General features: G+C 37.0%; 2 protein-coding genes and 2 gene segments (V, D, J or C); 1 reads left to right on the top strand and 3 right to left on the bottom strand.

The window, feature by feature from the left end:
• The first annotated feature begins 252 nt into the window (after positions 1 to 252).
• On the top strand, positions 253 to 5,707 carry LOC146388491 (immunoglobulin lambda-1 light chain-like). Its single transcript, XM_084925835.1, has 4 exons — positions 253 to 342; positions 426 to 752; positions 3,783 to 3,812; positions 4,702 to 5,707. The coding sequence occupies exons 1-4, from the start codon at positions 303 to 305 to the stop codon at positions 5,022 to 5,024; spliced, it is 720 nt and encodes a 239-aa protein (XP_084781961.1). The 5' UTR covers positions 253 to 302; the 3' UTR covers positions 5,025 to 5,707.
• A 2,452-nt stretch (positions 5,708 to 8,159) lies between these two features.
• Positions 8,160 to 15,610, bottom strand: LOC146388490 (immunoglobulin lambda constant 6-like). The segment is given in 3 exon segments: positions 8,160 to 9,262; positions 15,297 to 15,428; positions 15,506 to 15,610. Coding segments are annotated over 3 exon segments (495 nt in total).
• A 732-nt stretch (positions 15,611 to 16,342) lies between these two features.
• Positions 16,343 to 16,814, bottom strand: LOC146388489 (immunoglobulin kappa variable 3-11-like). The segment is given in 2 exon segments: positions 16,343 to 16,680; positions 16,775 to 16,814. Coding segments are annotated over 2 exon segments (378 nt in total).
• Positions 16,815 to 21,843: 5,029 nt separating this feature from the next.
• LOC146388488 (immunoglobulin lambda-1 light chain-like) lies at positions 21,844 to 25,726 on the bottom strand. Its single transcript, XM_084925832.1, has 4 exons — positions 25,637 to 25,726; positions 25,229 to 25,554; positions 23,018 to 23,051; positions 21,844 to 22,358 (listed from the first exon to the last, which is right to left on the bottom strand). Exons 1-4 carry the CDS (start codon positions 25,674 to 25,676, stop codon positions 22,036 to 22,038), a joined length of 723 nt encoding a protein of 240 aa, XP_084781958.1. The 5' UTR covers positions 25,677 to 25,726; the 3' UTR covers positions 21,844 to 22,035.
• Positions 25,727 to 26,546: the final 820 nt, after the last annotated feature.

Below are 26,546 nucleotides of genomic sequence, written 5' to 3'. Positions count from 1 at the left end.
GCAGAGAGATGCATGCAGATAGATATATTCAGAGTGAGTATGAACAAAAGGAAACAAAAAGGTCATTAAAAAAGAAAGAAAGAAAAAAGAATAATGTTGTAATGGGTTGATAGGTGGGAGACCAACACAAATAGACATAAATATAGTAAAGACAAAAAAATGTTGCATATACATTTTTGAAGCTCCTCCTCTTGTTAGTTGTTTTATAAAATTGCTCCTCCAGCACCTCCCCTCTTCATCCAACAAAAGCAGTACAGTTCGTTTCACAGCTGCAAGTCTATCTTTCGTCAAACAGTGAGAACATGCTGGTGACTCTCTGTGCTCTCATCGCTGCTCTAACATGTAAACACTTTGACTTATATTGCACACATATATACTAATTTCAGTGTGTTTCTCTTGACTCCATGTCTTCTTGTTGTTTGCAGGTGTGAGTGGTGTGACGGTGCTCACACAGAAACCTCCTGTTCTATCAGTGAGGAAAGGAGAGACAGCCACTATGGACTGTAACCTGGGGACTGGTACTAATGATGCTCGTTGGTATAAACAGATTCCAGGAGAAGTTCCTCAGTATGTGCTGAAGATGTATCATAGCTGGAGTTCTCCGAAATATGGATCTGGGTTCTCTGCTCCAAAATTCACATCCACTCATCAGTCAACAAAAGATTATCGTTTGATTATCAGCAATGTGGAGGAGGGAGACTCTGCAGTCTATTACTGCCATACATGGGACGGCTCTGTTAATGAGCATGTATCACAGTGATTTACAGTGTGACACAAACCTCCTCACTGTTACTTCTGCTTTTTGAGATTTACACATACTGATAACAAAGACATAAGTGAAAGCTCAGTGTACACTCACCACCCACAGAAAGCATTTTTAAATAAATGTTATTTTTATTAACAAACATCAGAATACAATAATGTTGTTTCACGATATGATTCACTAATACACACAAAAAAGTCAGTCATATATTGCTCTTAAATTAGTTTTGATGAATCAGAAAATTTAAAAATTGAACTAAGTACTGTCAGCATACTGTCTCACATATGAATACTTCATCAACATTTTCACTTGATTGTCTGAAGGTTTTACTCCTGTTGCTTAAAATAACAAATAGTAACAAACAAGAAGAAATCAAATTTCACTGTTTGTTTATTTCAGTATCAGTCTGTGACATCAAGCTCTAGGCAGTACATATTGGTTGATATTTTATATATCTATAATTATATTAATTTGACAATAAAATATGATAAATAACCTTTTAATTAAAAAGGTGCTGTTATTAAGAGAAACTCCAAAAGATTTCAGCGCTGTACTAAGCCCCCAATGTTTAAAGTCTTCCAATGCACCTGAAACTCCTGTTTCAATGTTACCACCAGTTTGCATTAGTCATAGTCACAGTAATGCCAGTATTACTTTTTTATATGAGTTTTACCAGCTTCCTTTTATTTCAGATATATAAACTTTACAAAAGAATGGTCCACACTAAGCAAAAGCTTAAATCTCTACTTGATTTCATTGAATGATAAATGTGAAGGCTCAATCTAGTGGCAGTGGTAAAAAGATATGTAGTTAAATCAGAAATGATTGATAATTTAATAGAATTTAATAAAGTAAACAATCCAGAAAGAAAGAGATAGAGAGAAGCAGGGAGAGAGAGAGAGATTCCCAGCTCCTCCTTCTCCTGGTTATATTAAATGGCTCAACCAGCACATTTTCTTCACATTTTATTGTCAATTCTCAGCTCACATCGACAACATGCTGCTGACTCTCTGTACTCTGATCACTGCATTAACATGTAAAGAGGACTTATGCGTCCAATCAGGCCTCAAGAAAGATTTATTAGTCTGTTTGTTTCTCTTGACTCCATGTCTTCTTGTTGTTTGTAGGTGTGAGTGGTGTGACGGTGCTCACACAGAAACCTCCTGTTGTGTCAGTGAGAAAAGGAGAGACAGCCACCATGGACTGTAACCTGGGGACTGTTACTGGCAGTAATGCTCGGTGGTATAAACAGATTCCAGGAGAAGTTCCTCAGTTTGTGCTGAGGTTTCATCATAGCTCTAGTTCTCCAACCTATGGCTCTGGGTTCTCTGCTCCAAAATTCACATCCACTCATCAGTCAACAACAGATTATCGTTTGATCATCAGCAATGTGGAGGAGGGAGACTCTGCAGTCTATTACTGTAAGACACATGACAACTCTGTTGATGAGTTCGTATCACAGTGATTTATACTGTGACAAAAACCTCCTCACTGTTACATCTCCTTTTTGAGATTTTTACACATACTGATAACTAAGACATCAGTGTATACTCACCACCTAAAGAAAGTATTATTAAATAAATGTTATTTTTATTGACAAACATCAGACTGCACTAACGTTGTTCCACCATATGATTAACTAATATATTTTATATGAACATTTTTTATGTCAGACATGTAAAAATGATTATGAACCAGAAACACTGATGATATGAGTTATAGTTATCGTTTTGAAGACTCATCTGAATAAACTAGGAATATAGTGTGACTGACATTACAATGCTCAAATTTGAAGGTGGAAACACTTATATATTTCTCTTGCTTTTTATACTCACTGTCAACAGTTTCTAAGTTATCATATTTGCAAACAACCATTCATTCTTGTTTTTGTGATATTTAGTCAGTTATGAGATGTCACTACACGGTTTGACAAATCTTCTTTTTACCTTAGAATTCCAAAATAATAAAGGATGGCTGAAATGACTTGACTGGCACATACTGAGAACCTTTCTGTCATGTGTGGCTGTGTGGCAGGCAGAATGAAGGATCCAAATTAATGAATCACAAGAAACTAATGAATGTACAGGGAGCACATAGGGTAATGATACAACAACTGCAATAAAAAATAAAATAAAACACAGGGTTTAAATATAACAGGGGGTAACAAGGGAATGGGAAACAGGAGGGAAACACAGGTGGACTAATCTGACATAACAAGACGGGGAGGAAGCAAGACTGAAAACACTGAACACAGGACATAAGATCGCCAAAGTAAAACAGGAAATACAAATAAGGCACGGAGACTTACAGACAGATAAGGAGACATGGCTGACAGGGAAAAGTGAACATGGAGCACAGAGAGAAGAGTAACTAAACATGAAACGTGGAACACGGGGAAGTGAAGGTAACAGAAACCCAAGGACTATAACTAAGAATGTAACATAAGCAGAAAACAATAATGGGAATAAAACCACGAAAACCAGCAAATCAAAACATAACTAATCAGAATCAGCATCCTTTATTAATCCCTAGGGAAATTATGTAATTGTATAACTAATCAAACTAATCAAAAACACAACACGCTGGGTTCCAGACCCAGTAGCATGATACTTTCAGCTTTAAAATCTAACCTTGATTGATTTTATATCTGAATGAAATCAGAAAGTTAAAGTGTGAGATAATAAATCTTATCCACTGCTTCAGCTTAGTCTTATGAATAACAAGTTACAAATGTACTGTGTGATGCAGATGTGGATAAAGACATGAGAAAAACTGCGTTGCTCACATCTCAATCTGATTTGGACTTAAAAAAAGGAAAAAGAAAAACAAACTTGAATGTGACAGTAAAGTAAAAGCTCAGTCATTCAATGTGTTATGAAATATAAGCAGACTGATGAGGGGAAAATAAAGATGACAGTGAAAGTTGGCCTCAACAGGATGTTTCAGTTCCTCTCCCCTCATCAATGACAGTCAGGAGGTTTTTGTACAGCCATGTATACAAACTGAATCACTGTGGTATTCGGACAAGGCACCAAGCTGATTGTCACAAGTAAGTACTTTTAAACTGATTATAAAGTGGGAGAGATTTTCTTAATATTATTCAGTGTTTATGTTTCGATATCTTATGTTTCAGATTTTTAATCATTAATTATTAATATTCTAATGAGCCTTCAAATACAAGATTCTTCTTCAATTCGTTTCTTCAGAACTGAAAAAGCCTCTTAGATGAGGCTTGAAATGCTTGAATGCTGTTGAATGTAATTCTTTAACTTCATGATTAGAGGCAGATATTTATCTCTGTCATTCCTATGAAGCAATAGTTTTATTGAAATTTGATGAGACATTGTTTAAAGACAAAATGTAAGAATAATTCAGTCCTGATTAGTAGTAACTAATCTAAAAGTCAAATCTCAAAAAGGCAAAACACTAAATTAAAGTTAACATTCTGACCTTAATCTGGTTCAGTTTTAGAGCTAACTGTATTCTGTTTAACGTTTATCATAGATGGTATTGTTTTATTTCACACTAAAGAGTTTCAGACTAAAAAATACTGACTGATGTAAATGTTTATGTGTTTGAAATGTAACATTTCTACTGCTTTAGATACTATTTATTTATAGTTTTACTGGAAGATATTAGTTTGTTCAATTTATGCAATTTTATTATTTTATAGTAAATTGCTTCATGATGATCTTGTAGGACATAACCTGAAATGGTTTTCTTGTTTGTGTGTTTGTACATGAAATCTCAGCTGCTATAGAGGATTGGTTCTAATTTGGCAGATGCGATGTTTTTCATGGCTACAATAAGTTATCATTTATAATAACAGATAGATTATATTCATCCACTGCTGTCTCTTACACTTCTTTTCTTAAAAACCTTTCTAGTATTTAATTGATTTATTTCAATGTTTCTGAATGTCTTTCACGTATTTTCAGGCTCCAGCCTCTCTCCTCCTGTCCTGACAGTCTTCCCTCCGTCCAGTGCTGAGCTCCAGTCCGACACAGCTTCTCTGGTCTGTCTGTCCAGTCAGTCTGTGCCTTTTGCAGATGTGAGCTGGTTGGCTGGTGGGAGTCCAGTGAGCAGTGGGATCTCTACCAGCACTGCTGTTCAGAGACCAGACCAGACTTACCAAATCAGCAGCTCTCTGACCATCCAGACATCAGACTGGAACATGGATAAGGTTTATACATGTAAAGTGTCTTTGGGCTCACAGACTTCAGAGAAAACCATCAAGAAGTCAGAATGTCCCACTGAGTAGTAGAAGGGTCAGAATCAGCATTTAACATCTATCTGGCTCTTTAATGCTCCTGGCATTTGTTTAGTGCTCATTTTCATGTTATAAAATACGACCAGTTACTGTTGTGACTGTTTGATTTATGTGCTCTACTGGCCTTTGCTATATGTTTATTCAGCAAAATAATAATAAAAAAATATTGTAACAAAATGATTGATGTGCATCCTGTATTTCCCCTTTTTGTCATATTTCTTGTTCTAGTTTAACTTACCTGCAATAGTAAAGAGGTTTGAAAAAAGATGAGTATTAAATGAAACTGAATTTTCTTTGACCGTCAGTGAGGCATCATCTATTTTACACCTCCTTCTCTCTATTTCCAGGATGCACCTGCAGGCTTCTTGTCTGTATTTAGAGTTTTATGTAAATCAAGTGGTGAGATTCTAAGTGTCAAGTAAGAGGGGACTGTCTCCGACTGAAAACATTCTCAAATGTAAATTAATTTTCATATAAAAATGCTGCTTGACAGGCCTCATACTGTGAAAATATTTTTTGTTGACTTTAAGCCGGGCTAATACACAAAAATAAAGCAGGCAGTAGTATCTTGCCCAAGGATATTTGGCATTAAGACTGGAGCAGACAGGGATCAAACCACCAATCTTCTGATTAGTAGCTGACCTGATCTACTTCCTACAGGAGGCATTGTTGTGTATGTCTAACAAATATTTAGGACTGCCTTCTTGCATTAACACAATTTCTCTAAAATTAGAAGCAGTCTGAATGATGCTGAAAAACCAGTTCATGTATTTATTACTTCTATGAAGAACTTTAATTCATTATTATCAGGCAGCCCTAAAAGCTCCCTGAAAAGCCCTCAGCTGATCCAAAATGGATTTATTAGTACTGATAAGGACTAGCGAGAGAGAGCATATTTCTCATATATTGTCTTACCTGTTAAATCCACAATCAAATTTAAAATACTTCTACTTGCATACAAGGTCCGAACAATCGGGTCCTGTTTTTTTAAAGACCTCACAGATTGCAGGCTTACTTGTGGTTCCTAGTGTATTTAAAAGTAGAATGGGAGGCAGAGCCTTCAGCTTTCATGCCCCTGTTGAACCAGCTTCCAATTTGGATTCACAGACACCCAAGCTAACTGTTTTTGATAAAGCAATAAAGCATGAGGTCAGGGCTGGACCAGGTGACCCTGAATTCTCCCATAGTTATGCTTCAATAGACCTAAGTTGCTAAGGGCTTCCTATGATGTCTTTCTTCATTCCCCTTTTTTTACTCTATGTGTTTATACGCCACATTGAATTTGATCTTTTTTGCTGTCTGCCTCCTCTCACCCCAACTGGTCGTAGCAGATGGCCACCCCTCACTGACCCTGGTTCTGTTGGAGGTTTCTTTGTTTTAAAAGTGTCATGGCACTGGGTCTTTAACACAGTGCTAATGTATTTTTGAGTTTTGTTAATATTCCTTAATTTGGTGTCAGTCATGGTTTTAGTTCTCTTGATTGTTTTCTGCTTGTGCTATATTTAAATTATTATATTTAAATATTCTAGTCTTTATGAAAACTGAATTGAATTAAAAGGTGATGATGTGAGGTTTAATGTTTGAATAATGTGTGTTTGTTCCGGTGCTTTTGTTTGAAGTATAAGTAAACATGATAAAAAAATGAAAACAAAACGAGACAAAATGCCTACAGTTTGATTGAAGCAAACTGATTAATGGGAAAATTATCTGTAAATTATACCAAGGCCTTCAGAAACAAAAAGGTTATAACACAAAGTAGATTAAAACAGCTGAGGATGATTGGCATTCTAAGTGGGCGACACATACATAAATAGGCTTGTGTATTTATTTCCTCTGTTTGTCTTACTTCTTTGCCGTGTCCTCCCTCATGATGTTTAAAGAAAATGAAAAGTTAAAAAAAAGAAAACAAAGGAGAAAATTTCAGATAAAAAAATCATTGTCACGGTCTGTGTGGCAGACCGTGGGGGATGTGGGAAGGAGGACCCAGGCGCGGAGCTCTGTGTGTAAACAGTGCGTTTATTTACAGTGTATGGAAAAAACAACAATAAATCCCCGTGCTCTCCCCTGACTCCCGTGTCGCGTCCTCCGTGAAAAGTCCGTGTCTTAGTGCTCTCCGCTCCCGTGTCTCAGCACTCCCCGTGCTGGCTGCTGTCTGGTGCTCCACACCTCTTTTGGGGAAAACAATAGAGGCAGCCGTCAGGACACAATACTATAGCAGGCATGCACTCAAGGACTAAACCGAAACTGTATGACTAACGTGGAGTCTCATGCAATGATCCCACGTCGGTGGGAGCTCCATCAGTCTCTTAAATAGCTCCCCCGATGAGCCTGATCAGCAGCAGGTGTGTGTGGGGCTTCAGGCGTGGCCAATCCTCTAGCAGGACCACACCCATCAGGCCTGCAGGTGCTTGACATCCACACACATATACGCACACATACACACACCCTGCCTACACATACAATAAGTGGAACACCGAACAGAAGCATAGAACAACAAATACATATACATAACACAATATAATTTATAACTGCTCGGGGACCCTGACAAGCATTCTGAAGTTCATTAACAAGAGATGTCACAAGTGCAGAAATTAGCTTCAGCTTTCTGTAGATTATTCTTGTATATTAAAGTTATTGAGCAACTTTTGGGTCACTTTTCTTACTTTTCTTTTTTAATTGCCAAACCATTTGGTGACATGCAGCAAATCAAATGTCAGAAAATAAAGAATGCATTTGTTGTTTTTAAATCAGCAGTGCTTTTGGCTGCTACTGAAATCACAAGGTGTGGCCTAGCAATGAGCTCTGCTTGTTAGACTTGGCAGACTTTGATGCTGGATGTCCTTACTCACAAAACCCCCAAAGGGATTAATGTGACGTCTAAAAGACAGTTGATGGTGACTTTTAAAAGAAAAGGAAATAATAAACAGCTTTGTGTTTGAATTGCCCACATAGAGAAAAGCAATAAGATGCAACAGTAAAAAGAAACCATAAAAGTCCTGAAAAAAATACATATAATAATGACAAAACTTTCAAAAGTCAAAAAACTTCCAAAGCAAACCTGCATTTAAGGCAGTGGGTCAGGTTATATAAGTTAAGTCAGACAGATATAAATAGACATGGGCTTTATTATTACTACACTGGGGAGATTCACTTGTTACAGCAGCACAAAGGTCAGAAAGAAAAAGTGATAAGAAAAAGCACAGCAATGGACTCTCTTTAGTCTTTTTAATCAATACATAAAGGTATGTTTGTGCCAATGAAAGAGCATTCAGCTGACTGTTTCTGAATAACCAAATTTTAGTAATAAAACATTTCCAGTAAGCAGCTTCCATTTTATTTTACAGAGAGCTGATAATCTTAATTTGCATGTGTAGTTATAAATAAAATGCTGAGACCTGCAGGTGCATACAAGGCAGGAAGAGAGGGAGGAGTTGAGAGTTGATGCATCACTAACTGAGTGTGAAGATTAATCTGCAATTCTCGAACCAACATTTCAAACCAGTGACACTTTTTCTCTCTGTACTCAGGTAAAATTATGAAGTGATGCTCTCTAGTGTACAAATGCCTCACAGCATGAATTTCAGAATGTCTTTATGTTTTATTTATGACGAAAAACATTTTTAAAAATTATGTGCTTATAAATGGATCGTTTTCCTCTGTGTGCCCCTCAGTGAAACGGTGAAAGATTTTTTTTTATTTTAGAACAAAGAAACAGTGATTTTTAAACCGATGCTTTTATTGATTTAATGCATAACGACGGCAAATATCTGTTCATGAAAATGCAAATGAACAAATGATGTGAACCTTTTGCTTTATTCTGATTTCTGAAATATCAGCTTTGCAATAAGGAAACAGCACAAACAGTGAAAAAGCTGAATTTAAATGTATTAAAATTCTGATCCTCGACTATTCAGTGGGACATTCTGACTTCTTGATGGTTTTCTCTGAAGTCTTTGAGCCCAAAGACACTTTACATGTATAAACCTTATCCATGTTCCAGTCTGATGTCTGGATGGTCAGAGAGCTGCTGATTTGGTAAGTCTGGTCTGGTCTCTGAACAGCAGTGCTGGTAGAGATCCCACTGCTCACTGGACTCCCAGCAGCCAACCAGCTCACATCTGCAAAAGGCACAGACTGACTGGACAGACAGACCAGAGAAGCTGTGTCGGACTGGAGCTCAGCACTGGACGGAGGGAAGACTGTCAGGACAGGAGGAGGGAGGCTGGAGCCTGAAAATACATGAAAGATGAAAGATGTTCAGGAAAAATAGAACTGAAGTAATAAAAGTAGAAGTGGTGAAAAAATCAACAAGATTTAATACAGAATAAAGATAAATTCCGTAAAAATCAAACAATATAAACAGTTTATCTGTAAAAACAAATGAATAAACAGGTAATCACACATTTTCAACTGGTTTTAAAAACTGTCAAAAAAAAAAAACAAAACTAAATTAAGCCCTAATTTTACATTAAAGAGAATTTAATTTAATTCTGGAGGATATGTCAAGCAATCATATGCTATACAATGCAAGTTATTCCCTTCAATTTCAAAGGTGACAGGTTTAAACCCAGATATTTTTAAATTTTGTACTTTAAATTAATGTTTAAATTAGGTAAAACTCTTAATGAGAAAAGACAACATAGACTTATGCATTCTTTAAAAATTAAAATACTTTGAAAACAACAAGATTGAATGACAAAATTTTTCACTTTTTCAGTAAACAACATTTTTTTAAATTGATTGAAAACATTTCTTGATTTTAATACACCTCATAATCATGTCTAACGTATAAAATACGAGTTGGCTCTGCATCAGATACTATAAATATATAAAAAAAGATTATCAACAATAAAAATATTAAATTAAGAACTTTTCAGTAAACTATCAGAAATCTTCTAATGTTTCAGGATCAATTTAAACAGAATATAATCCACCCACTGTTATCATCTTCAATGCCCTGTACCAACACAGAGCAGAGCAGCTATCTGAACGCTACCCCAACAGAGGTCGATTATCTTGTTAATAATTTCACCTCCTCACTACGTACGACTCTGGATACTGTAGCTCCAGTGAAAACTAAGGTCTCTAATCAGAAGTACCTGACTCCGTGGTATAATTCTCAAACACGTACCCTAAAGCAGATGACTCGTAATCTGGAGAGGAAATGGCGTGTCACAAATTTAGAGGATCATCATTTAGCCTGGAGAAATAGTTTGCTGCTTTATAAGAAAGCCCTCCGCAAAGCCAGAACATCTTACTATTCATCACTGATTGAAGAAAATAAGAACAATCCCAGGTTTCTCTTCAGCACTGTAGCCAGGCTGACAAAGAGTCAGAGCTCTGTTGAGCCAACCATCCCTTTAACGTTAACTAGTAATGACTTCATGAACTTCTTCACAAATAAAATTTTTATCATTAGAGAAAAAATTACCAGTAATCATCCCACAGATGTAATATTATCTACAGCTACTCTTAGTACCATTGATGTTAAGTTAGACTCTTTTTCTCCAATTGATCTTTCTGAGTTAACTTCAATAATTACTTCCTCCAAACCATCAACGTGTCTTTTAGACCCCATTCCTACAAAACTGCTCAAAGAAGTCCTGCCATTGATTAATTCTTCGATCTTAAATACGATCAACCTATCTCTAATAATCGGCTATGTACCACAGGCCTTCAAGCTGGCTGTGGTTAAACCTTTACTCAAAAAGCCATCTCTAGACCCAGCAGTCTTAGCTAATTATAGGCCAATCTCCAACCTTCCTTTCATATCAAAAATCCTTGAAAGAGTAGTTGTCAAACAGCTAACAGATCATCTGCAGAGGAATGGTTTATTTGAAGAGTTTCAGTCAGGTTTCAGAGCTCATCACAGCACAGAAACAGCTTTAGTGAAGGTTACAAATGATCTTCTTATGGCCTCTGACAGTGGACTCATCTCTGTGCTTGTCCTGCTAGACCTCAGTGCAGCGTTCGATACTGTCGACCATAATATCCTATTAGAGCGATTAGAACATGCTGTAGGTATTACAGGTACTGCACTGCAGTGGTTTGTATCATATCTATCTAATAGACTCCAATTTGTGCATGTAAATGGAGAGTCCTCTTCACACACTGAGGTCAATTATGGAGTTCCACAGGGTTCAGTGCTAGGACCAATTCTGTTTACATTATACATGCTTCCCTTAGGCAGCATCATTAGAAGACATAGCATACATTTTCACTGCTATGCAGATGACACCCAGCTCTATCTGTCCATGAAGCCAGATAACACACACCAATTAGTTAAACTGCAGGAATGTCTTAAAGACATAAAGACCTGGATGGCCGCTAACTTTCTGCTTCTTAATTCAGATAAAACTGAGGTTATTGTACTCGGCCCTGAAAATCTTAGAAATATGGTATCTAACCAGATTCATACTCTGGATGGCATTACCTTGGCCTCCAGTAACGCTGTGAGGAACCTTGGAGTCATTTTTGACCAGGACATGTCCTTCAACGCACATATTAAACAAATATGTAAGACTGCTTTCTTCCATTTGCGCAACATCTCTAAAATTAGAAATATCCTGTCTCAGAGTGACGCTGAAAAACTAGTTCATGCATTTATTACTTCCAGGCTGGACTACTGTAATTCATTATTATTAGGATGTCCAAAAAACTCACTGAAAAGCCTTCAGCTAATCCAAAATGCTGCAGCAAGAGTACTGACAGGGACTAGAAGGAGAGAGCATATTTCTCCTGTTTTGGCTTCCCTTCATTGGCTTCCTGTTAAATCCAGAATTGAATTCAAAATCCTGCTCCTCACATACAAGGTCTTAAATAATCAGGCCCCATCTTATCTTAATGACCTTGTAGTACCATATCACCCTATTAGAGCACTTCGCTCTCGCTCTGCAGGCCTACTTGTTGTTCCTAGAGTATTTAAAAGTAGAATGGGAGGCAGAGCCTTCAGTTTTCAGGCCCCTCTTCTGTGGAACCAGCTTCCAGTTTGGATTCGGGAGACAGAAACTATCTCTACTTTCAAGATTAGGCTTAAAACTTTCCTTTTTGCTAAAGCATATAGTTAGGGCTGGACCAGGTGACCCTGAATCCTCCCTTAGTTATGCTGCAATAGACGTAGGCTGCCGGGGGATTCCCAAGATGCATTGAGTTTTTCCTTTCCAGTCACCTTTCTCACTCACTATGTATTAATAGACCTCTCTGCATTGAATCATATCTGTTATTAACCTCTGTCTCTCTTCCACAGCATGTCTTTTATCCTGTCTTCCTTCTCTCACCCCAACTGGTCGCAGCAGATGGCCGCCCCTCCCTGAGCCTGGTTCTGCCGGAGGTTTCTTCCTGTTAAAAGGGAGTTTTTCCTTCCCACTGTCGCCAAAGTGCTTGCTCATAGGGGGTCATATGATTGTTGGGTTTTTCTCTGTATCTATGAAGCGCCTTGAGGCGACTTTTGTTGTGATTTGGCGCTATATAAATAAAATTGAATTGAATTGAATTGAATTGAATTGAACAGTACTTACTTGTCACAATCAGCTTGGTGCCTTGTCCGAATACCACAGTGATTCAGTTTGTATACATGGCTGTACAAAAACCTCCTGACTGTCACTGATGAGGGGAGAGGAACTGAAACATCCTGTTTAGGCCAACTTTCACTGTCAACATATCATGCGCCTCATCAGTCTGCTTATATTTCACAACAATGATATAATGTTTTCCAATATACTTTTTAATGATTAAAAATTCCTTAACCCTTTAAGACCTACCATAGAACCAAGTCCGCCAGAGCTTACTTTATATTTTTACATGCTGTAGTGCCATTTTTGGGAGCATTTCAAGTTGCTATACATCAACACAACTGTTATAGCCCATAGTTTTATTTTTGAGATACACCAATTTTTATATACTGCAGAAAAAACGAAAAACAATCCCATAATGCAAATTTGCAAAGAAAACAGCATGTGCATCAAAATAACCTATTTCTAGCAGTGCAATTTGAGTTCTAAGCATCCCAGAAACTATTCAGAAAAGCATGAAGTTAAACATCCATCCATCCCTCTTCTTCCGCTTTATCCGGGGCCGGGTTGCGGGGGCAGCAGAGAAGCCCAGACCTCCCTCTCCCCAGCCACCTCCTCCAGCTTATCCGGGGGAACACCAAGGCGTTCCCAGGCCAGCCGAGAGATATAATCTCTCCAGCCTCCTCCCGGTGGGACATGCCCGGAACACCAACCCCAGGAGGCGCCCAGGAGGCATCCTTGTCAGATGCCCGAACCACCTCAGCTGGCTCCTTTCGATGTGGAGGAGCAGCGGCTCTACTCTGAGCCCCTCCCGGATGGCTGAAATTCTCACCCTATCTCTAAGGGAGAGGCCAGGCACCCTTCGGACGAAGCTCATTTCTGCTGCTTGTATCCGCAATCTCGTTCTTTCGGTCACTACCCACAGCTCGTGGCCATAGGGTGAGGGTAGGGACGTAGATCGACCGGTAAATTGAGAGCTTCGCTTTTACACTCAGCTCCCTCTTCACCACGACGGACCGGTGCAGCGACCGCATCACTGCGGCCGCAGCACCAATCCGTCTGTCGATCTCCGGCTCCCTTCTCCCATCACTCGCTAACAAGACCCCGAGATACTTGAACTCCTCCACTTGGGGCAGGAACTCATCCCCGACCCGGAGTGGGCACTCCATTCTTTTCCGGCTGAGAACCATGGCCTCAGATTTGGAGGTGCTGATCCTCATTTTCGCTGCTTCACACTCGGCTGCGAACTGTTCCAGTGCGAGCTGGAGGCCTTCACCCGATGAAGCCAACAGGACCACATCATCCGCGAAAAGCAGAGATGAGATTCTGAGGCCACCGAAGTGAAAGCCCTCCGCCACTTGGCTGCGCCTAGAAATCCTGTCCATAAAAATTATGAACAGAATCGGTGACAAAGGAGGCAAAGTCAAACATGACTTTTAAAAACACCAGTATATGCTTGTATATTATGGTAAATGACTAATATTTTTACCAGTACCTTACTAATGCTTACTAATGTGTAATTATAATAATGTGTGACCTAATTATGTTTTAGTGAAGTCTCTCTGTATCTATAATGGAGTTATTTCAATCTCAACTGTATTTACACTTAGTGTAGTAAATCACACCTTCAGTGTTACTAGTTCATGGTCATATTTTAAAGACCTGACTTACATAAATAATGTTAATGAAAAAAGGTAAAAGAATGAAATCTCTAGTGTTCTTGTCTTCAATTTTCTAGATTTACTTTCTGGCTTATAAACATCTAACATGAAGGTTCATTATATGGTACTAAATCTGTCTGAACTATTATAAACACCCAGATAGAGATGGATATCTTTCTTAGCAGCACCTTTGTTCTTGGCACACTTCAGCAACACAAGTTTCTTGTTAATGACGGAAATGAGGGAAAACCAACTAGAAAGGTTGAAAAGAATTGTTATTACAGTTTCAAAAGCAAAAACATCAACATTTATATATGTAACCATGTCAAAATCAGAACATGTACACATTAAATATAAGACAAATTAATTAAGACAAACATCATAAACACATCTCTATATGAAATGAGAATTTGCTTCTCCATTTAAAAATGTGTTTTTGATGAATCCAGTCTATATTTCTATTGATTCGTTCTGTCTGACAGATAGAATCTGGTTACTGTCACATTTACTGCAGCTGGAATGTAACAATTAAACAATTATAACCATGAAAGAGCTGAGAGTAGTCTATAAAATCTTTCTTATTTAAAAATAACTTGCAAAAACATAAAATACCGTATGTTGGATAGTTTGGTTTATGTGTTTTTACATATTATAATTTGGGCCAATGTTAGTGAATGAGATGTATTTTTCAGTACTTTTCTTTTTATACTTTTAATAATCAAGGTTAAAATGAATAAAAAAAAACACCAACAACATTCCAGTGTTTAAAAACACAGTCTAAAGATAGTGGGTTACACTTAGTTTATTGGATATATATATTATCTGCATATGAAAGCGTTTCTAAAAGCAGAAGTAATACTGAGGAGGTTTTTGTCACAGCCTGAATCACTGTGATACGTACGCAGAAGCAGAGTCATCATATGTCTGACAGTAATACACTGCAGAGTCTCCTGTCTCTGCTCGCTTGATAATGAACTGGTAATCAATATTTGATGAGGATTTAGAGTTGAATCTGTCTGAGGAGAATCCTGTTCCAAAGCTGGGTGAGCTGCTAGAATGACGAAATCTTAGAACATACTGAGGAGCCTCACCTGGAACTTGTTTATACCAGCTAACAGAATTCCCATCATATCTCTCTATGTTGCAGTTGAGAACAACTTCTTGACCTGGAGAAACTGTGTGGACAGCAGGTGTTTGGGTCAACACGATCACTGCATCAACATCTGCCAGGAAACACACACAAAAACATGAATGAAAAGTTTACCTCCAAAAATATACACCCTAAAACAGAAGATCTTACATGTTAGAGCAGTGATGAGAGTGCACAGGATCCACAGCATGCTGTCAGTGTGAGGTGTAAATGATCTTTACTGTTCAGCTGAGATGTGAGTGGGATTGTAGTGAGAAGTGAAGCGATACTGACACTTAAAGACACAGAGGAGAGGCAAACCAAAGGAGGAGGAGATTCAACAAAATGATTTTCATTCATAGAATAAAAAATCATTTATAATGCAAATAACATCAATTAAATGTTTCTGGCTCATGTTCAATCGACACACTTATGGCTGTCATGACATATTGCTCACGAAAATATTGTTGTAAAGGGAATAAATATTATATAACTGATTATTGACAGTTTTATCTCTTTCAAGCTGAAATGTGAGCAGGACTTATGTGAAAAGAATAAACAGTAACGTTTATAAGAACATGAGGTAGAACAAGTCTCAACAAATTCAGAACAGTTGTAGTTTAAATGCAAATGCCCTTATCCTCACACATCACACATTTTCTTCTCGTCATATTTTTATTTCTGCCTGATGTATAGTCATCACTATTTAAGAGCTGAGACTGGTGCATACTAAATTTCTATTACTTAATGATAACTTTTAGTTATATACAGTATTAGTCCACTTCTGACATGTTTTGGCTGAATAATATCTCTATATTCCTCTGCTTGCTTTATTCATATTTTCAATGATGAATATTAAAATTAATTAAAAAACAAAACAAAACAAATAACACAGTATTTGAAGGTGGTGTGATTTCAGTGTGTTTCTTGGATGTGTCTTTTTTTCAGCATGTGAAAGAGCATCAAAAAGCAGAAGTATCTGTGAGGAGGTTTTTGTCACAGTGTGAATCACTGTGATACCCCACTGTTAGCAGAGCCGTCCCATGTCTGACAGTAATAGACTGCAGAGTCTCCCTCCTCCACATTCTTGATGATCAAACGATAATCTGTTGTTGACTGATGAGTGGATGTGAATTTTGAAGAGGAGAACCCAGAGCCATAGGTTGGAGAACTATGGCTACGATGAAAATACAGCACAAACTGAGGACTTCCTCCTGGAATCTGTTTATGCCAGGCAGCAACATAGCCAGTAACAGTCCCCAGGTTACAGTCCATGGTGGCTGTCTCTCCTTTCCTCACTGATAAAACAGGAGGTTTCTGTGTCAGCACCGTTACACCACTCACACCTGCAAACAACAAGAAGACATGGAGTCAAGAGAGACACACTTACATTTAACTGTAACATGAAGTCTATTCTTCAGTATATTTTAGACTCTTTACATGTTAGAGCAGTGATGAGAGCACAGAGAGTCACCAGCATGTTGTCTGAGTGGGCTGAGAACTGAGTGGAGAGGCGATGGTGGAGGAGCTATTTAATACAACTAACAGGAGGAGGAGCATTGGAGGTTTTATTTTTTTCGCTTGCCTGTGTTATTAATATTAATAACAATAATAATATGTCTTGTATATATAGTTTTTTTTTAATTATTTTGGAATGGTTAATAGCCATTCTTTTTCCATGGTTGGTTATATTTTATACTTTTAACTTGTAATTAGATTAGCATATTCTGAAGCAACATAAAGTTTACAATTTCAGCTTTAGCTCTGTAAAAAAATCATTTTCACAGAAAGTTATTCTCTCACATGTCAGACTTTGTGGTGACTTTGCACAACAGTGGGATCATCTAATTAAATAACTAAATATCTGTAAATAAGATGGGCCTGTTTAAAATGTGATGTATAAAAACAGTTTTTTAAAAACAGAAGCAGTTTGCAGCTTGAAATTCCCACCCTGTGATAAACCATTAAGATTCAGCAGCAAAATAAAAATGATATAATTATGTCAAAATTTGTCACAGCAGTTGTATCATGACAGCTGACGGAGATGCTATGTCCTTCATTGTTATGAACAAACAGTTTAATCAAAATTAAAACTTGCTAAATAAAAAGTACTAATTAAAAAAAAATTCTGATTGGTTATATTTAAATTTGGCTATTTTAAATTATATTTCAAAGTGTCATGTTTAGGCTGTGTGCAGGCAGGATAGGAGGAATGATGGATCCAAAAGTGCAGACTTAAAGCAAAGATTTATTACTGCGCGACCGTAGCTCAGGGGGTTGGGAAGCGTATCTGTAACCGGAAGGTCGCCGGTTCGATCCCTGGGCTCTCTGTCCTGGTTGTTGTGTCCTTGGGCAAGACACTTTACCCTACCGGGCCGATGGCGCGATATGGCAGCCTCGCTTCTGTCAGTCTGCCCCAGGGCAGCTGTGGCTACAACCGTAGCTTGCCTCCACCAGTGTGTGAATGAATAGTGGCATTGTAAAGCGCTTTGGGTGCCTTAAAAAGCGCTATATAAATCCAATCCATTATTATAAAAACTGGGCTGGGCAGGTGGACGGACAGCATGGGAGAATGGAGATTGCGCCATAGACCAAAGAAAACACAGGGCTTAATACAGAGATGGAGCCATCAGGGAATGGGAGACAGGAGGGAAACACAGCTGGGACAAATCAGGGCTAACAAGACAAGGGAAGCAAAACCAGATACATTCACATGCGACATGGACTTTCAAAGTAAAACAGGAAACATAACAGACACGTGGACTTGACAAGGGGATGCAGCAAGGAGGGGGAGACAGAGCAACTATAGAACACAGAGACATAAACCATGAGGCAGAGAACTCCAACAAAGAAACCAAAAGACTAGAAATGATAAACAAAATCAAAGCTCAATAGTAATGCAAAACTCAAAACTCCTGGTCGATGACCCAGGTACCCTAACACAAAGTTAGTGATATTAAGTGCAAAATTTCAGCTTCAGCTCTCTGTATTTCAACATTTCTCATGAGGTTATGAATGAGACCTGAGGACTAAGACCTGCAGGTGCATGCTGGGCAGGAAGAGAACAAAAGCTTGGAACAAGTGAAAAGATCTGCCAATGTAAATTCTCTAGTTTCAAGATGCGCTGTCTAAAAAGCTGTTCCTATTCCTTACAGAAATATTTAAACCTCATTTCTCATTTGTGGGATAATAAAGGTTTATTCTATTCTATTCTATCTCAAAACTAAACAAAAAACTAAACATTTTAATGAATTGGTCTTCAGGCTGGGGAAATGATCATTTATCACAGAGATGAGGTGACTGACAGACTATTCATGTTTTGACAAATATAAAATAGTTACATTGTCTTTTGCACGGTTGAGTGTGAGTTATGAAAACTGCCCTAACTGTTTTGAGCAAAGCATGTAGACTGGTCAGAATGACCTTTCTGCTGTGAGAATTGCACCAAATTGATTGAGAGAAATTTAATTTTGATTTATCTGATAATGTGTGAATGTGTTTCATTGTTTTCCTTTTGATACTTTTAACTTAAGAAGAAAAAACTAGCAATCCAGTATTTAAAAACACATTATCTGAAGGTGGTGCGTTTTTATTTACGTGCACTCAGAATAGTGGCACAAAAATAACACCATATGTTTTCTTTAGAATTTTCTTGATGAATCTATAATCTGTAAGGGAAAGAGTCTGAAAAAGCAGAAGTACTAATGAGGAGGTTTTTGTCACAGCCTGATTCACTGTGATACGGGTGCAGAAGCAGAGTCATCCCATGTCTGACAGTAATACACTGCAGAGTCTCCTGTCTCTGTTCGCTTGATAATGAACTGGTAATCAATGTTTGATGAGGATTTAGAGTTGAATCTGTCAGAGGAGAATCCTGTTCCAAAGCTGAGTGAGCTGCCAGAATAATGAAATCTTAGAACATACTGAGGAATCCCTCCAGGAACTTGTTTATACCAGTTAATATAATTCCCATCATATCTCTCTATGTTGCAGTTGAGAACAACTTCTTGACCTGAAGAAACTGTGTGGACAGCAGGTGTTTGGGTCAACACGATCACTGCATCAACATCTGCCAGGAAACACAGAAATAAATGAGTGAAAGATTTACCTCAACATATACAAACTGTTATATAAATGAAAAGAAAATCTTACACGTTAGAGCAGTGATGAGAGCACAGAGGGTTCCCAACATGATGATATTAGGTGGTGAAACTGTCCAGCTGAAAGATGAGAGGGGCTGTAGTGAGAAGAGAAGAGATACTGAAGCTTATAAAGACACAGAGGAGCAGAAGTAAAAGAGGAGGAGATTCAGCAAAACAGCTTTTATTTATAGAAACTAAATTAAGTAATATAAATTATTGATAATTTCATACAGTGAACATTGTCTTTATATGAGCATTATTGTTTTAATCTCAGTGATTTCATATCTTCGAATTTACTCTTCAAAAAATAAAGTACTTAATCAGTGTATCTGGTTTATATTCATCTTTCATAACAAATGAGATCATAACTCTGAGTTTGATGCAGCCTTGTTTTATTTTGACTGAATTTTAGTTAAGCACGAGTTAGTGAAATTGCTGAACTGTAATGCCAAATGAATTGTTTTCAATTTTGTCTTACTGTGGCTTGAAATCATATTCACAATTAGCATGTTTTTGATCAAATTCTAAGAAGCTTGGAAAGAAGATGACCTGGATGACTGAGAACCTTCACAGTTTTTGATCAGACATATGCTACAGTACAATAATAATAAAAGCTAACGATGTGAGGCTTTGTGTGTGAATAATGTGTGTGTATTCTGGGGCTTTCTTTATTTAAAGTGAAAATTTAAATGAAAATAAAAATACAATCAATAAAAATAACAGAACAATATTTAAAAACTAATTGTGTGAGTCTGGACCAAAAAAAGCATAAGTTGCTAGCTTTAAGTTGCTAGATATTAGATATTATATTATTAGATATTAGTCATATTTCAATGAATCTGTCTTTATAGGGTGGTGAAAAATTTACATTCATTCATCCCAGAATTGAAGTGACTGACTTATTATTCGTGTTTTGGCGAATGTGAAAAGGTTGTTGTTGTTTTTTTAATTGTTGGGGTGTCCTGTGCACAGGTGAGTCTGTGTCATAAAAATGCCCTAACTGCTTGTCAGAACTGCATAATGAGTGTTATGATGATTCTGCTTTGAGAAATTTGCAAAAATTGACAGAGAAAAACTACAAAATATTATCTGCATAATGTGTTGCAGATAATGTAAACCCACCACTTTATCTTGGTGGGTTTATAATGAATTTGCTTGATCTCTCTGTTATCAGGATGTGGAAGAGTGTCAAAAAGAAGATGAAGAGAAATAAAAAAAGGAAGAAAGCATACCCAACGATGGGAGGGGGGATCACTGTCCCTAAATAACATGAGTGAAATATGCATTGGGTAGCTTTTGTCTGCTGCTTCTTTCCTTTCTGTCTTTTGGATGTGTTTCTGTTTGTGCTTTAAGGCTCTACACCCCGGGGTTACTTCGCTTTTGTTTGTGTTGATTGCTATGTGTTATTTTTGCTGTAAATGCACTGTTCTGCTGTTCATATGACAATGTTTAATAAACTCTGTTCTAAGTCTGTTCTGCTCTTTTCCAGAGAATCAGTATGAGTGATTTGATTTTAATTGGATTCAAAAGCTTCAAAATTTGTGACCTGACAAAACCTTTTTCTCCTGTTTAGGTTAGGGAGACAGGTAAGAGGCCAGTATTTTCTTTTGGGTTTCTCGTTATAGGTAGGTCAGTTCTGTTTCTTTGTAGAGTGTTTTGCTTGTTGTTTTGACCATGCCCATCTTGATGCTTGCTACCTTTTGAAATTAACAAAATATCTGGTTGTTGTGAAAGCGCAACCCTGTGGCAGCATTGGTCTTTCCTTGGGAGATTAGAGTGGGGGCGTTATCTTTCCTTTTTTATGGGTTTTGGGGTGTAACACATTTCATTTCATAACTGGACTCTATTTAGTGTTCCATAACAGTAAATAAAGTTATGTTTAGGCAAAAATCAAACAGGATTCAGCTAACTGTCTCTGAATGATCAAATGGTAATAATTAAAACATTTCCAGTAAACAGCAGTTCCATTTTATTTTACAGAGAGCTGATACTTCATTTACATGAGGTTATAAGACCTGCAGGTGCATCATGGACATGAAAAAACAGAAGAGCAGACAGGTTATGCTTCACTAACTGAGTGTGAAGATTCATTTGCAACATTTTAAACCGGTGACATTTGCTCTCTCTGTTACTCAGGAAGAATTATTAAATGATGCTCTCTAGTGTTCAAATATTACATAGCGTGTATGTCAGAAAATACTTATGTTTTAACTATGGGAAGAAGATATTTTAAAAAGTGGTGTGCTTATGAGTGTTTTTTTTCCTCTCTGTGCCCCTCTCCAAAATTTAACAGTTCGTTTTAATAACCTTAAACTTATGTCATTTATAATACAGTGACACATTTTCCCATTTACTCACAAGAAAACACATTTTTTAAATCAATGCTTTTATTAATTTAATGCAAAACACAAATTCCTGAAAATACTTGTCAAAAACCAGCAAATGAATACATGACTTAAACCTTTTGCTTTATTCTGATTTCTAACACGTAAAGACCGTAATGAGCAAACAGCACAAGCAGTAAAGAAGCAGATTTTAAATGCACATTCTGGTCCTCGACTATTCAGTGGGACATTCTGACTTCTTGATGGTTTTCTCTGAAGTCTGTGAGCCCAAAGACACTTTACATGTATAAACCTTATCCATGTTCCAGTCTGATGTCTGGATGGTCAGAGAGCTGCTGATTTGGTAAGTCTGGTCTGGTCTCTGAACAGCAGTGCTGGTAGAGATCCCACTGCTCACTGGACTCCCAGCAGCCAACCAGCTCACATCTGCAAAAGGCACAGACTGACTGGACAGACAGACCAGAGAAGCTGTGCTGGACTGGAGCTCAGCACTGGACGGAGGGAAGACTGTCAGGACAGGAGGAGGGAGGCTGGAGGCTGAAAATACATGAAAGATGTTCAGGAAAAATCAAAGGAAATGAAATAAAATAATGAAAACAAAAAAAATCAAGACATCAATAAGAGTCAATATGGAATAAACATAATATTTGTTATGAAATTAGAAGAAAACAATACTACTATACTGTTATTTGCAAAAATATACAGACATAACCCAACATAGCAATTGAATTTCTTTTTAAGTTTTCCCAAAATAAAATATGATTAGCTACTCATTAACTTTTCATGTAAGATGTCATGAATTTAATTCTGGTTTCTGCATAACATGTGAGCATTTTTCTTTCTTTAAAAAAAAAATGGTACGGCCAGTTTCTAATCACTTAAAATTAATTTTTAACTTTAGTAACACTGTTAACTGCTATTGAAGAAAGAGAAAACAGGCCTATGTTTTTGAAATGCCAACCCAAATATAAATTAAAACATTATGAGAATAATAAGAACGAACAATATCATATTTCACATCATTCTCAGTGAACATTTATATAAAAATATACAAATTTGGTTTGACACCTTTTCAGTTTTTTGATTGCACAAAATCACAAAACATGATGTTGAACAAGAAAAATTTTGACTTAAGTAGTCATCAGCAGATTTTTGCAAAATCTCTCTTGTTTTATGATCAGTTAAAAAGTACTTACTTGTCACAATCAGCTTGGTGCCTTGCCCGAATACCACAGTGATTCAGTTTGTATACATGGCTGTACAAAAACCTCCTGACTGTAACTGATGAGGGGAGAGGAACTGAAACATACTGTAGAGACTAACTTTTACTGTCAACATCTCATTCTCTTCATCAATCTGTTCATTTTAAACAATGTTAAAGTGTTTTAAATACCGTCTCTCTCTGTAGTCATGTTTATTCCTTCATGTCACTTGTTTTGTGCAAGATTTCATGAAGTCCTCGTTATTGGCCAGCATTAATCAGAGCTGCCTCTCAAGAAGATTTTGGTAACAGCCTTTCTTTCTGCCTTATAAATGTGTTTCTAATTACACACTGATAAATACTGAATCTGTTTGTAACAACGACCACCACTGAGAGTAATAGTCCTCAGGTCATATATATTTGTGTGTGTGTGTGTGTGTGTGTTTGTGTATTTGTGAACCAAAAATTGGTATTTATGTCAAAGTCTTATTCATTTCAAATAAGTTGAATGTTTATTGTGCTTTTGTTATTCAATTTGTTGGCATTCGTTTGTTGTAAAATAATTCTAAATTAGTATTGTATTCTTTGTTGTTCTTTTTATTCATTAGTCATCAATAACAAAGCATGTGATGTTAGGGGAACATACTATTGCTATCTGTTTACTTTTGCAAATAAAAGTCTTATTTTTTATCATTTCTATTTGCACATAGCCTTTGGACCAGCTAATAGAGCAGGAAAATACAAGAAATGTATTTTTGACATAACTGTGTAGTGTAAACAGTCACTTTCAAGAACATTTACAGATCATCATTTGGTAGTTTATGGGCACTTGTACTAATTATTTAAGTGAAAATACATAAAATTCATTAAAGTTTCATGGTGCTCCATTTGCTGCTCCAAGGTGCTGTCCTCACCTTTTCTGCCAGGTCGTCGTCTGGTTTCCTGTGTCCTCTTGGCTTCTACACCCACGTGCTACTCACCTGTTGCTCGTCACTGCTAATTGATCCAGGCAGAACTGAAGGCCTTGTTGGAGTGCCGTTCCTCCTAAGTTCCTCGTTGTACTTACCTCCTTTAGTGTAGGCCCGGCTCTCTCTAGTGTACTTCCCTGTGTTCCCTGGTATTTCTTCTAACATCTGTCTTCGTCTCCCTGTATAGATCTTCCTGGATCCTTGCGTGTTTCCCTTGGACCTGACATGGATAAGCATAAGTGAGAGTGAGTCACAGTGTGGAATTGGACTGAGTGTGTTTCCTGTTATGGACTGAAACAAAGAGTAGCGTGAGTGAGTTTTCCCCGACCTTCTCTTCGAATCCCTGGAACCTTCTTTGCATTATTCCCGTATATATGTAAATAACTCACCTGGTGTTGTAAATAAAACTTTTGACTGCACAGCTCTGAGTCCTGCTTAACTAAATGTGACATTCAAGTATTCTTGACATAATTCCAGGAAGAAGAAAAGACACTGAGTAGATACTGTTTATTTCCTTCCCAAGAGTATTATGTCAGTCAGTTTGAGCTTCATCATTTGATCTAGCTCAAACTGACTAGCTCAAATATATACAATAATAATACAATAACTACAACAAATGACACCATCAGAATTACCAAAGTCATGTTTAATCACCATGTCTGACAAAAATAATGTTCTTGAAAAGTGGTTGTAAAAGTATCAAACATTTACTAGTGTCCTTATCCTCACCTTTCTACACTTTCCTTCTGCCTTATAAATATGTTTGTGATCAATACAAACTAAATGTAAATGAAGATGTCCTAGATGTCCTAAACTATCTTCAGTATAGCTTTGTATTTTTGTTTAACTGCATGTAAACAACACTTTGTTTTAAACAATAAGTTAAACTGCAGTTGGAATGTAACAGTTAGACATGTGAGTAGTGTCTATAAAATTTATGTTATTAAAAAAACAGCAACATATAATATTGTATGTTGGATAGTTTGGTTTAAATGATCATTTGGGCTGATGTGAGTAAATGAGATGTACATATTTCAGTGCTTTGTTCTTTATGCTTTTAATAACAAAGATTAAAAAGCATTAAAAACTGAAAAATTGAGAGTTTATCAACATGTTATGTGAAGGTGGTGAGTTTGACTGAGTTTTCTTGATGGGTCTTTTTTCTGCATGTAAAAGTTTCTCAAAAAGCAGAAGTACTAATGAGGAGGTTTTTGTCACAGCCTGAATCACTGTGATACGGGTGCAGAAGCAGAGTCATCCCATGTCTGACAGTAATACACTGCAGAGTCTCCTGTCTCTGCTCGCTTGATAATGAACTGGTAATCAATGTTTGATGAGGATTTAGAGTTGAACCTGTCAGAGGAGAATTCTGTTCCAAAGCTGAGTGAGCTAACTAAATAGTGAAAACTTAGAACATACTGAGGAACCGTTCCAGGAACTTGTTTATACCAGCTAACAGAATTCCCATCATATCTCTCTATGTTACAGTTGAGAACAACTTCTTGACCTGGAGAAACTGTGTGGACAGCAGGTGTTTGGGTCAACACGATCACTGCATCAACATCTGCCAGGAAACACAGAAAAAACTGAAGATAAATTTTAGCTCTAAATATGGAATTAAAACAGAAATGAGAAGAAGATCTTACATGTTAGAGCAGTGATGAGAGTGCAGAGGGTCCACAGCATGTTGTCAGTGTGAGGTGTAAATGATCTTTACTGTTCAGCTGAGATGTGAGTAAGATTGTGAGAAGAGATACTGGAGCTTATAAAGACACAGAGGAAACCAAAGGAGGAGGAGATTCAACAAAACTACTTTCATTCATAGATCAAATGATTTATGAGCAGTTTGTCATTGTTGTTCACATTGTTTCACAATGTTTTGGATTCATATTCATCATTCACGCTCATGTCTGTCGTAAAATAATGTTCTCGAACAGTTAATGTAAAAGAAACAAATATTTATAACTGATGTCCTTATGCCCACACGTTACATTTTCTTTCTACCCAAGTGTGTTTATGATCCATTTTCAACTAAAATTTAAGTGCATTTTCAGTTTATATATAAAAATGTTTTCTTGACAGTTGACAGTTCTTCATTTACATGTATCTATTTTACACAACCTCATTGTGTAACAAACACTATCCTTTTAGTCTGATTATTGCCACATGTACTGCAGCTGGAATGTAACAGTTTTAACACTATAGACTAGTATACATCAAATTTATGTAATTAAAGCAAATCACATACAGCAGCATACACATTTGTGTGTTAGCATTTTGTGTATAATCATTTGTGTTATTGTAGATGAATGTGCACATATTGAAATTCCTTGCTTATTTATATGTTCAGTGATAAATGTTAAAATGAGTCACAAAAAAGTAATTCAGTGTTTATTTCAGTTTTTCTCGCATTGGGTCAAATCTCATCAAAACTCTTTAAACGAGCTCTTTTGTCAGTCACAACTCTAGAGTGATCACTTTCCTGAATACTTTCCTGAATTAATGTTTTCAATCAAATTACTTCAAACTGAATATTTTGATAACTTGGTTTTCAGG

This window comes from Perissodus microlepis, chromosome 4 (genome assembly GCF_051167445.1).
Source record: "Perissodus microlepis isolate ML-2025 ecotype Zambia chromosome 4, ASM5116744v1, whole genome shotgun sequence".
NCBI lineage: Eukaryota > Metazoa > Chordata > Actinopteri > Cichliformes > Cichlidae > Perissodus > Perissodus microlepis.
Note: the sequence above shows the minus strand (reverse complement) of the source record. Positions and strands in the feature narration are given on the sequence as shown.